This window comes from Phyllobates terribilis, unplaced genomic scaffold (assembly GCF_046119375.1).
Source record: "Phyllobates terribilis strain yellow unplaced genomic scaffold, ASM4611937v1 Scaffold_1__5_contigs__length_1240528914, whole genome shotgun sequence".
NCBI lineage: Eukaryota > Metazoa > Chordata > Amphibia > Anura > Dendrobatidae > Phyllobates > Phyllobates terribilis.
This window is the reverse complement of record NW_027362761.1, coordinates 529,225,952-529,238,454: the sequence shown is the minus strand read 5'-3', so window position 1 is coordinate 529,238,454 and position 12,503 is coordinate 529,225,952. Positions and strand designations below refer to the sequence as shown.

General features: G+C 45.6%; 1 protein-coding gene across 1 annotated transcript in view; it reads right to left on the bottom strand.

Annotated features, from left to right (window-relative positions):
- Nucleotides 1–12,503, bottom strand: part of ITGA1 (integrin subunit alpha 1) — a 254,281-nt gene that overhangs the window by 152,025 nt on the left and 89,753 nt on the right. Inside the window, exon 3 of the mRNA XM_073680314.1 lies at nucleotides 4,348–4,454. Coding sequence (XP_073536415.1) covers nucleotides 4,348–4,454 — 107 coding nt within the window. The remainder of the gene's footprint in view (nucleotides 1–4,347; nucleotides 4,455–12,503) is intronic.

Below are 12,503 nucleotides of genomic sequence, written 5' to 3'. Positions count from 1 at the left end.
GGCGCCCCCTACCGGTTTTATAGGAAACTGTTGTTTTTCTTGAAGAGACTGTCGCACTTTACCCGGTCACAAGTTGCACCGTGGCCGGAGGAACAAGAGTGTTATTTATGAAAAATGTTTATATGAAAAAGTTTTATGCTGATAGTATATATATTGTTTTATATGTTTATGTTTTATGAAAAAAAAAATTGTATGTTTGTGATGTTTTTATTCTTTTACAGCCCGAGGACGTGCTGTGATTTACCAGGGGGGAATGTAGCACCCTGAGGACTCGGCTGCTACAGGGGTATTACACCTCAAGCCAGAGGTGTGGTATTCCACTCCCGGGTAAGGATGGAGTGTGGAACTGAGCTAGTAGGCTGCATGCACTACACACATCCCATTTCCGGGGGACAGATCGACGGTACTCCCACCAGTTTATGTGCAGCTACGACAGTGTCTGTCTCTGGCTGGAGTGGGAGGGGGGTGGAACATCCCAGTAGTGTAGGGGCAGATAGGGGGACCAGTCTGGGTAAAGCTAGGAGCTCATTGGGTGCTGGTCACCTGAGCTCACACATAGAGGGAGTATATAAGGTGGGCACCATCTTAGGACAGGGTCTTTTGTAGAGTGAGTCAGTCTGTCTTTTGTAGAGTCAGAGGAGCAGAGCAGAGAAGCTCAGCCAGAAGGGTTGACAGGGAGTTGTGGTTCCGGCTGGGCCCAGCTCCAAGGCCAAGAGAGAGAGAGGAGTCAGAAGGACCCAGAGAGAAGGAGAAGGAACCCCAAGACCCCAGAATACAAGCAACAGGGTGAAGGGTTGGCACCTAGGGTACCGGATCCCAAGCTGGCAGAGAGAAAAGCACACCTTAGCCAGAGACCGGAGGTCGTGGGCAGGATCTGCCACGACCCTCACCAAATCCACCAGGAAGGCAGACCAAGTATAGGGTCAGGGAACCCAGAAGAGGTGTACCCACCAAGAGACCCGAGGGAGCCGGACATAGGTGGATCCCTGGTGAGAACGGCCAGAAGAGAGGGAAAGTCAGACAGGAGCTCAGGACCACGCTCCAGAACTGCCTGGGGGTTGGCCGAGTCCAGGACCTGGTGGACGCAGCACGGCTCGGGTGGTCGCTTCAGGCCAGAGTGACCATAAGAACACCCGTAAGTAAAAACCCCTGAACTGCACAGCCCGACTCTGAGTCTTCTTGCTGATTCATCCTGCACCTGCACAACCACCATCCTCTACACCTGAGCCCCTGAGGCTATACCCCTCCCGTTGGGGGTTATACTACCAGAGCTGCACACACACCACCAGCCTCAGCGGACCCTTCTGCAGCGGCGGCCTTGTGACCGCAAATCAACGGGTGGCGTAGTCGACATTAAGGACCTTTAACAACATCTGTAAAGACTGCCACACACTGAGTTTGACACCCTGGGCACGGACCGGGTCGCCGCCACTCGGAGACTACAACCCGCATCTGATCCGGCTCCGGGTAATCCCCAAACAGCACTGGCCCAGGGGGCGCGTCACAAGCACTTGGTCTTTTGACAACATGGTAAAAAGTTCCCACACACCGAGATGCCCACACATAAGACTTGCCTCCACCATGAGAGTATTCAGGAGCTGTTTGGCTTCTTCCACCAACAGCTGTAGCAGCATGAACTGCTGACCACAGAAGAAACAGATCTGCCCCCAGAAGATCCTTTAGCCAAATGTAATAATAATAATAATAATCTTTTTATTTATATAGCGCCAACATATTCCGCAGCGCTTTACAATTCATACAATTTACAGACATTATCGGTACTGTCCCCATTGGAGCTCACAATCAACATTCCCTATCAGTATGTCTTTGGAGTGTGGGAGGAAACCGGAGAACCCGGAGGAAACCCACACAAACACAGGGAGAACATACAAACTCCTTGCAGATGTTGTCCTTGGTGGGATTTGAACCACTGAGCCACCGTGCTGCCCTACGTAAGCTTTGCTATTAATTATCAATGCCAGCACTCTCCTGCTAAAATGCCATTGCCTCACCATCACCTCAAACTGGTTCCATGGTCTTTTCCACCACACAATCTTCACCATCATCATCATCTCTGACTTGGACTGACAGTTGTCTCAGTGTGGGAAATGCTTGATTTCCCTGCCTCCCTCCTGATTTCTATCTCTATATTTGCCCTGACTCAGAGTGCCATTACCACCTCGATTACCTCTGCCAGCGCCCCAATTACCACACCTGACAGAGCCACCAGCACAGCTAGGCAGGCATGTGAGTACAAATGCAGACTGTTCATCTCATTCAATAAATCAACTGAAAGAATTTGTTGTGAAATATCTTCCTTGGGCTCCTGGAGTGCTATGGTTTAGGCCACTAAGGGCCAGGACAGATAGATGTGTCCTACATGGAAGTGAAAGTCTGCCATATATAAGATTAACTGTGTAAGGCGGCGGTCTTCACACCATGCAGTAACTGAGGCAGTGACTCAAGCAAGTCCAACATAAACAGCTTTTATTCAGCAACTCACGGGTAAACAGAAAGTCCTCCAGTTCGCAGCCGGGTTAACATGAGTCCATAAACAACGGTTGCCGTGGGCAATGGCCGCGCCGGGCCGCTCAGAGCCTGACAGGTGCAGAGTCTTCCCAGGCGTGGGTTCAGCCACACTCAATCCTGCTGAGCTTTCCTGCTATGCTCCTAGCAGGTCCCAACACTAATAGTTAGTGCAGGGTTTTAAAGGACCTGTGGCAAGAGCCACTGGAAAACCCGGGTTGGAGGGAGGAGGCCGCCCCACTGCCTTCCTGTAGCCTCCTCCAAGAAATGAAGGCCCTGCCAGGTTTTACTAATCTGCCTTAGCCAGATAGCCTGACCAGGTCAATGCTCACCTTCATTCCTGCATTGCAGCCGCAGCTGTGTCTGTAACTGCAATGTACTCCAATGGATTTAATAGGTCTCTGTACACATTCTGGGGTATATATAACGTCCCTCGTATACGATCCCGGTCACTGCCTCACAGCTGTTACCAAGTTGGAGGAGGAGTATTGTGCAGAACACACACTCAAACTGAAGGTGTTACTGTGAAAGGTAACATCATCTTGTGCCTGATATGAGTGATGTGCCATATGTTCCATAACGTTTTCTCCTTCCTCCCCACTAGTATGCTTGTCAGAGGTAAAAGTGGACAGTTGTACTACTGCCCAGATGCCCGGTGCCAATGGTGGTATTGCTGCTGATTGTGGCTCTGACATTATTAGATGTGGTATAGTTATTTTTTTCTTTTACATTACCCATTCATTTCTACTTTTTCTTTTACTATGCTAAAATTAACTTTTGCAATGTTTTCAATACCAGTTATTTACCCATTCCCAGAAATGACTCAAAAAGAAATGCTACATAGGTAGACGTCCAAAAAGTCAGCAACAGGCCACAGTACTGATGTGGCATGTAATGGTGTCAAATTGACCACTAAAATAGGTGGGTAAAAAAACACAGTCACAATTACTGTAAATGTGTGTATTTGTTTATTTATTTTTCTTTTTTATGAAAAAAATTCCCCCATTCCCCCAAAAATGGACTGAATCAGAAATGTCTGGTAGATATAAAAAAAAATCCAAATGAGGAAGCAGGCAGAAGTATTGGTGTCGTGTGTACTTGTGTCAAATTTTACTACTAAAACAGATGTGCAGAAAAAAAACTATTTTTGTGACGTACACTTTGTGGAAACAGGTGCATTTAAAAGTCTGGATTTTTACATTTCTTTTCTCACATTTTTTAAGTACAATTATTTCCCCTCTTCCAATAATAGATTGAATAAGAAATAAAAACATGAAAAGTACAGTACTTTGTGAAAAGCACACTTTCTCTGACAAACACTGAGTTTAGATATATTTTTCATCAAGAATTATTGTTTTGGCTCTTTGCTCTCTTGTGCATGAAGAATAAAAAAAAATGTGTAATTCAAATACAGTAGAACAGCTGCCAGCTATAGTAAGTCAGTTACACTGGCACACACTACTGTTAGCACCTCTCCTATCACTCTGTCTATTGAATCTCTGTAGTATTTGTAGATTACTACTCTACTCTCCCCTTCTGTAACACCACAAGACACTCTGTCTGGAATATTTGTCCAGTGTTTTATGGTTTTCTCTCTATTACCATGTTGTGATGCAATCTTCTTCTATTTGTAAAATAGCAGCAGACATTTATTTTCGTGATCAACACTAAATGAATCACAAATTGTATGAATTCATTCATTACAGGAGTGGCCAACTAAAAAATGCATATTCACTAGTGATTTTTATTCTAGGTGGAAATGTTCTCTAATGTGATCAGTTTGGTATAATGCTAAAATATTGCTTGTAAATGTCCACTTACTTGGCAAATTAATCTTTGTGCACTTTGATTTCCCATTCACTTTGCATTTATAAACATCTCCTGTTCTTCGCGTTGGCTGACCCTCCAGTGGTGATCCAATAAGTACCCTTAATATAGAAGAAAACATAATTATATATTTTATATAGCAAATATATACAATAATTTTAATATGGTTAAAGGATGGTTTTGAGTATCATAGTTCTGTCTTTTACCTGACAAATGCTACTTGCAAATATTTAAGACAATTTTGTTGGTTTCTAACCATCTACATTGAACTATCCACATCTTTAGGACAGGACACCAATGTTTGATCTTTGAGGGTCCAACCTCCTGAACCCCTATTGTAATGCTAAAGAAAACTTTTTGAACTGCTTTAGGGACTTTTTTTTACATTAAGAGGTGAATTTGTGCACATGATTGTGCCAGGTGTGGAGAGATGGGGTCAGTGGGTGCCCTCATCCGCTGGCTCGAGACCACATAGACCAGGGCTCATCCCACTGAACGCCTACTCTCTTTACCCGTGGGTCTAATACAACTCACACAATACAAGGTGAGGGTAAAACAGTGTGACAATACTTTATTGAACCATCAACAGACAATAAACATATAGAACAGTCCCAGCAAAATATCCAAGATGGTGCATATTACAGAGTTTCACCCTTCCACTGACTTGCCGGAATTAGAGCAGCTGCGACTTTGGGGCTTGGAGGGCCCACTACACCCTCCAGTGGCACCCCACTTTTGGTGGGCATCCACAGAGAGGAGGTAACGACAAGCTTTGGAAGCTGACAGTCCATTGAGGTAGATGACCAGGGACCAGAGGGTGGCAACCTGGCTTCTCCGAACGTTTCCATGGAGCCAGGTGACCGGAGGGTCACAAACCTAGCTTTCCCGAATGTATCCATAGGGCCAGTTGATCAAAGGGTCACAACCTGGCTTTTCTGAATGTCTGCATGGGGCCAGGTGACCAGTGGTTCCTAATCCTGGCATCTCCAAACATCTTCATGGGTTCAGTGATGGTCAATGGAGCACATCTGTATTCTTCCAGCTAAGTCTGTGGTCCTTAAGCCGGCATCCTGTAGAATGTCAAATCTGTGTCCCTCTTGATGGAGCCATGGTGTCCTGGCAGATGTCCTGTAGAGTGTTCCTCTCTGTGGTTTTCTAAAGTCCCCTTGATTTAGCCATGGTGCCCTGGCAGCTGTCCTGTAGAGTGTTCCTGGCTGTGGCTTTCTAAAGTCCCAAATCTGTATATCACTTGGAACAGAGGCAGATAAGATAAGATAAGATATACTTTATTTATCCCGGAGGAAATTGCGGTATCACAGCAGCAGAACACAGATCTCGAACATGACACATATGATAACATAACATTTGGAATGCTTTAGACATTGCTTTTCAGACATTTGTTAAACACCCCCATAGCTGTTGGAACAAACGATCTCCTGTATTTTTCCTTTTTACACCTTAGTTGTATTAGGCGATTGCTGAATGTGCTCTTCTGTTTCGCAAACAGTTCATAAAGCGGGTGTGTGTTGTTGCCCATTATAGCTCTGCACTTCTTCTTAATCCTATTCTCTACCACCTCTTCAAAAGTCCCAAGCTGTAGGCCCACCGTCGCGCTAGCCTTCTTTATAAGTTTGTTGAGCTTGTTGGCGTCAGCAACACGCACACTGTTACCCCAGCAAATTATTGCCGCAAAGGTGGCACTAGCCACAATGGATTGGTAGAACACCTCAAGCATTTTGCCACACACATTAAAAGACCTTAACTTCCTTAGGAAGTACAATCTACTCATCCCCTTCTTGTAGACCTTCTCCATGTGGCACTTCCAGTCTAGCTTGCTATCCAGGTAAACCCCCAAATATTTGAAACTGTCCACCATCGCCACATCCTGACCGTCAATGGTAACAGGTATGCATACCTTCTTGCACCTTCCATAGCTCATCACCAACTCCCTGGTTTTCTTAACATTTAGTTCTAGATGGTTAGCCTGGCACCATACTACAAAGTCCGCAACCACCCTTCTATATTCCTCTTCATCCTGGTCCTTCCCAATACCGCCAACTATCACAGAGTCATCCGAGTACTTCTGGAGGTGACAACGGTCTGATTTATACTGAAAGTCAGCTGTGTACAATGTAAAGAGGAATGGCGACAGCACTGTTCCCTGCGGGGCTCCGACACTGCTCAGTACACTATCTGATGTAGCCGTCCCCCACCTAACACACTGTGGCCTATCCGACAGGTAGTCAATTATCCAATTCACAAGTCCCTCATCCACCGCCATTTTAATCAACTTTCCACGCAGTAAGAGTGGCTGTAATGTGTTGAACGCACTAGAGAAATCAAAGAACAAAGCACGCACTGTGGTTCCATCATTGTCCAAAAAGGAATGTACTGTTTGTAGCAGAGACGCTACAGCATCGTCCACCCCCAGTCCCTGCCGGTACGCAAACTGAAGAGCATCAGTATGCGCCATCACCCTCGGACACAAGTGAGCAAGTACTATTCTCTCCAAGGACTTCATCGCATGCGATGTTAAGGCCACCGGTCTATAGTCCCCCGGGGAAGCCGGGAAGGTAGTCTTGGGAACTGGCACCAGGCAGGAAGTCTTCCATAGCACTGGTACTCTCTTTGATTGTAAGCTCTGGTTAAAGAGATGCTGGAAGACAGTACACAACTCATTTGCACACACTCTGAGGACACGTGGACTGAGACCGTCAGGCCCTGCTGCTTTGCCAATGGCCAGCTTACTAAACTGGTCCCTCACGTCATTTTTGGAGACCGAGAAATGATCTATTTCACCCCCTGTTAATTTAGCTAGTTGTTCCCCGGCCTCCTCCCCCTTCCCTGCTGCTACCGCACCTTTATTGCTGAATCTATTGAAGAACTCATTCATTTCATTAGCCATTCTAAGTCCACCACCCCCCTGCTCCGACCTTGCCTTAAACCCAGTCACTAGCTTCATTCCAGCCCACACCTCTCTGGAGCTTTTTTGTGCAAATTGATTTTCTAATTTAACTCTGAATGCCTCACGGGCAATCTTAATTTTCCCCTTTAGGTCTCGCTGTATAATTTTCAATGCCTCCTTGTCCTTCCTTTTAAAAGCCAGTTTTTTCATGTTTAGTAAATGTTTCAACTCTTTTGTAATCCATGGCTTATTGTTTGCATAACACCGAATCTCTTGAACAGGTACTACTATGTCCATGCAGAAGTTGATGTAATCAGTAACTCTGCCAGTAATCTCATTAACATCACAATTCTCTTTCATGGTACACAACACCTCCCAGTCTGTACAATCAAAGCAGTCTTGTAACGCCTCCTCTGCTGCTGGACACCACTTCCTTATCTTTTTAATTGTCACTGGTTGTTTGCAGACTTCTGGTTGGTAAGCAGGAGACAATAGTATGAGGTTGTGGTCAGATTTCCCCAGGGGGGGTAATGCAGCCGATGAATAAGCATTCTTAACATTAGCAAAGAGGAGATCCAGTGTGTTGTTGTCCCGTGTAGGACATTTGACATATTGATAGAACTTTGGTATTGCAGATGAGATCTTTACTCGATTGAAATCCCCAGAAATTACAGTTAGAGAGTTTGGGTGTTTAGTCTGAAGCCGGGCCATCACCCCTGACAGCACATCCCCAGCAGCCTCTGGGTTCGCAGATGGTGGTATATACATCACAACTACAATAACAAGAGTGAATTCTCTAGGCAGATAGTAAGGCCTGAGGCCCACTGCTAACAGTTCAATATTTGGACAGCAATGTTTCTCCTTAACAGTTACATGCCCCTGATTGCACCATCTGTTGTTAATGTAGAGTATCACTCCTCCACCTTTTTTCTTGCCGCATCTAACTCTCTCTCTATCAGCCCGAACCATTTGAAACCCTGGTACCGAGACACATGAATCTGGGACCTCCTCATGCAGCCAGGTTTCTGTAAAGCACATGAGACTGCATTCCCTAAACTCCTTCTGGGTCTTACTCAGAGCCAGCAGTTCATCCAACTTATTTCCCAGCGATCGTACGTTACCCATGATAATGGATGGGACCACTGGTTTAAACCTTCTCCTCCAGGACTTGATCTTCTTGCCTGCTCTGCAGCCTCTAAAAGGTCTTCTTATTTCCCGTGGAACATTCAGTATTGCCACTGCTGGAGAAGACTTTATCCTGCGCAGTTCCAGAAGACGATCCCTAGAATACACTGCTCGTTTAGCAACAGACCTAGGGTCCACCATCCCGTCATTGTTTCCACCCGTCACACCAGTCCTCTCCATGGCAAATCGTATGCAGTGACCTCCACCGCTCACATATGGCTGTATCCCTGTCACAGGCTGTGGGTAGCAGCATGCATCCTTCAGTAGCATTAGCTGAGATGGTCCGTATTGTGTGCCCCAGAGTGTCTGTACCTGCAGGAGACTTGTAAGTGGTGGAAGAAGATCCAGGTGCAGATCTCGTGCTGTGTGCCCAGCAGCAGTTGATAGTGTGGGAAGTGTTGTATCTTCCATCCCCAATAGACGAGTATACAGGAACGTTGCAATCTAGAGAAGGTAATAAAATAATAAAATAAAATAACTGTAACAAAACTGTAACTGAAATAAAGTAGAAGCTTCTGCTGCTGCAATGGGCTGCCAGTAGTCCGGCGCCGTATTGTCTCCACAATCTAGCAGAGATCCCCCTTTTATAGTTCACAACTCTCCTTAAAGCCATCATCGACAGGTCAGGAGGAAGGTGAGATGAGGCCATCTCTCATTGTTTTAGAATTTTAATCAATCTGCATAGTTTGTCCTCCACTGTTTTGCAGGTCAACAAACTACATGGACTTATATAATGGATAATCAATAGTGTTGAGCGAGTATGTTCTGTTCCGAGTATGCTCGGGCCGAGCACTGAGTATTTACAGCTGCTCGGTGATATGGTTGAATCGCTCCAGTGTGCATGATTTGCAACTGTTTGACAGCTTTATTACATGTGAGGAATGTGTAAGAAATAGACATTTCTCACATGTAATAAAGCTGTCAAACAGTTGCAAATCATGCACACGGGAGCGATTCAACCATATCACCGAGCAGCTGTAAATACTCGGAGCTCGGCCCGAGCATACTCGGCGAAAGGGTTAATAGAACATACTCGCTCAACACTAATAATCAACATTATGCAAACATTGATTGTTCAAATACCCTGCGTCCATGTCCTCCAAAAAGAACAAACAATAAGTTACAACAAACATCAACTCCAGAGTTAACGTTTAGGCTCATAGTCCTATTACAATGGCCTATATCTCTTGATCCAACGAAGAAACAAACACATTAATTTAATAGTCAATATTCAAACAATAGACTATGTCTCTGGGCCTACTGAATTTACTTCTGGCATACTTAAGATTTAATGCTGTGTTGTCACATCAGGTATTGCATTTCAATCTCTTTCAGTGTTTTTCTATGTACCATGTTTACACAGGGAGGTGAATTGGTGAAAATAATCCATAAATTCTTATTTCATCAACCTTTAAAAGTAGAGCGTTCAACAATAAAAATCTCCAAAACAGATCCCTGCTTATATTATCCTATCTGTCCTGTCCTAAGTATGTTTGATCCCATCTGCAAGTTTACCACCTCAATCCTTTGATCCCAATTCACACTTGTCCCTATCTGTCTATTTCCTGAAAGAATTTAGCCTCTGTCTCCTAATTGCTCCCCCCTCCACCCCATGCTTTTGTGAGCAGTCTCCCTGCGGCTCCTACCTCCTGCCTTCTGCACACAGCTGATCCACCCCATGTGCTGTTAAGTGCTTCATAAATCTAACGACCCAGATCTGGTAAGACCTTGGGTCTGGCTCTGAAGGGTCGCTCTTAAGGGTCTTATCAGAAATATGACAGAAATATAACAAGAAGCGACCAGAAGGTATGAATAACTATTTACTAATTGTACTTTGTTTCTCTTTCTCATTCACACTTAAACCTTCACTATGCTTACATATGCCCTTACTGTCTTTGCACCACTAATCCTCACTCTCCTTCGCTATCCCCAAGCCCCAGCACCCTCTAATCAAATAATCATCTCTCCTTCCCTATTACCTCCCCACCTGACCTCATCAGCAGACCTGCTCCTCAACCTCAGATCTATCCTAACAAAACATAAAACAAGCCGGACACTCTCCTTCTCCCACCTGTTCTCCCTATCTCTGGTTCTCCTCACTGATGGTGACATATCTCCCAATCCTGGACTCCCACAGCTTACACCTCCCCACTTACACTCGCCAGCCAGCAGCATCCAAACTCCTGACACTTACTTCATTCTTTGGACTTACTCAGTGGTCCTCCTCAGCCACCCACACAGAAGGACACACACTAGACCTCATCTTCACCCAACTCTGCTCCCTATCTAACCCCACAATCTCCCCCCTACCTCTATCTGACCACCATATACTCACATTCTCATCCCTGTCCTCCTCACCTGTCACCCATGTCCAGAATCTAGCACCCCCCGCAGAAACCTTGCACATCTAGACACTCACACACTCTCTGACTCTATTCTACCGCTGACATCCATATCTTCACTCCACGACACAGACAGCGCCACTGCTTTCTACAATGTCACTCTTGCATCACCTATTGAATCGGTCGCCCCTCTTGTGCATGGCAAAGCGCGATGAGTCAATAGGCAACCCTGGCACAACAACCTCACTAAACAGCTTCGGCAAGCATTCATGGTTGCGGAGCGGCGTTGGAAGAAAACACATTCGCAAGATGACTTCACTGCATTCAAACAAGCAACCCTCACATTCAAATCAACCCTCACCTCTGTTAAACAGGCCTACTTCACAACCCTCATATCTTCCTTACCCTACAACCACAAACAATTATTCAACACTTTTAACGCTTTCCTTCACCCTCCACTGCCAACTCCGACTTCAGTCATCTCTGCTGAGGAGTTTGCCACACACTTCAAAAACAAGATTGATCAAACAAGGCAAGTCTTCACTGTCCATCCACCACAACCCCTTTGTTTTCGTGAACATTGCCTTTTCCTCCATAACCTCCCTTTCCAACATCACAGAAGGAGAACTTACTTGTCTCCTCTCCAAATCATACCTCACTACTTGTGCACTCAACCCCATCCCATCCCACCTCCTCCCCAACCTCACCCCCACATTCATCCCATCCCTAACCCATCTCTTCAACCTATTACTAACTTCTAGTACCGTCCCCTCTGCCTTCAAACATGCAACAATCACGCCCATCCTCAAAAAGCTATTCTTCGACCCAACTGCCTTGTCCAGTTACCGCCCCATATCGCTGTTCCCATTTGCCTCCAAACTCCTTGAGCAACACATTCACGCTGAACTTTCCTCTCACTTCTCATCTAACTCTCTCTTCGACAACCAACAGTTTGGCTTCCGCCCCCACCATTCCATCAAATCTGCCCTTACCAAAATTAATAATGACTTACTTACAGCCAAAGCTAACAGACAATTTTCTGTACTCCTACTTCTTGACCTGTCTTCTGCTTTGGACACAGTTGACCACTGCCTCCTACTACAGATCCTCTCTTCCTTTGGCATCAAAAACTTTGCCCTATCTTGGATCTCCTCATACCTTTCTAACCACACATTTAGAGTTTCCCACTCCCACACTACCTCCTCATCTCATCCCCTCTCTGTTGGAGTCCCTCAAGGCTCTGTCCTAGGACAGCCATATCCTCCTTCTTCTCCTCTAGCTTTCTCAAGCTCAATGTGGACAAAACTTAACTCATCATCTTTCCCCCATCTCGCATATCTTCCCCACCTGATCTTTCTATCACAATAAATTACATCGGCAATGTATCGGCAATCCGGTGCCTCCGAGTAACCCTTGACTCTGCCCTGTCCTTCAAATCACACATCCAAGCTCTCGGAACCTCCTGTTGCCTCCAGCTCAAAAATATTTCCAGAATCCGTCCTTTCCTCAACCCTCAATTAACTAAATTGCTTGTGCATGCCCTCATCATCTCCCACCTCGACTACTGCAACACCCTACTCTGTGGCCTACCTGCTAACACTCTCGCACCCCTCCAGTCCATCCTTAACTCTGCTGCGCAACTAGTTCATCTCTCACCTCGCTACTCCTCTGCTACCCCCCTTTGCAAATCCCTTCACTGGCTCCCAATTGCACAGCGT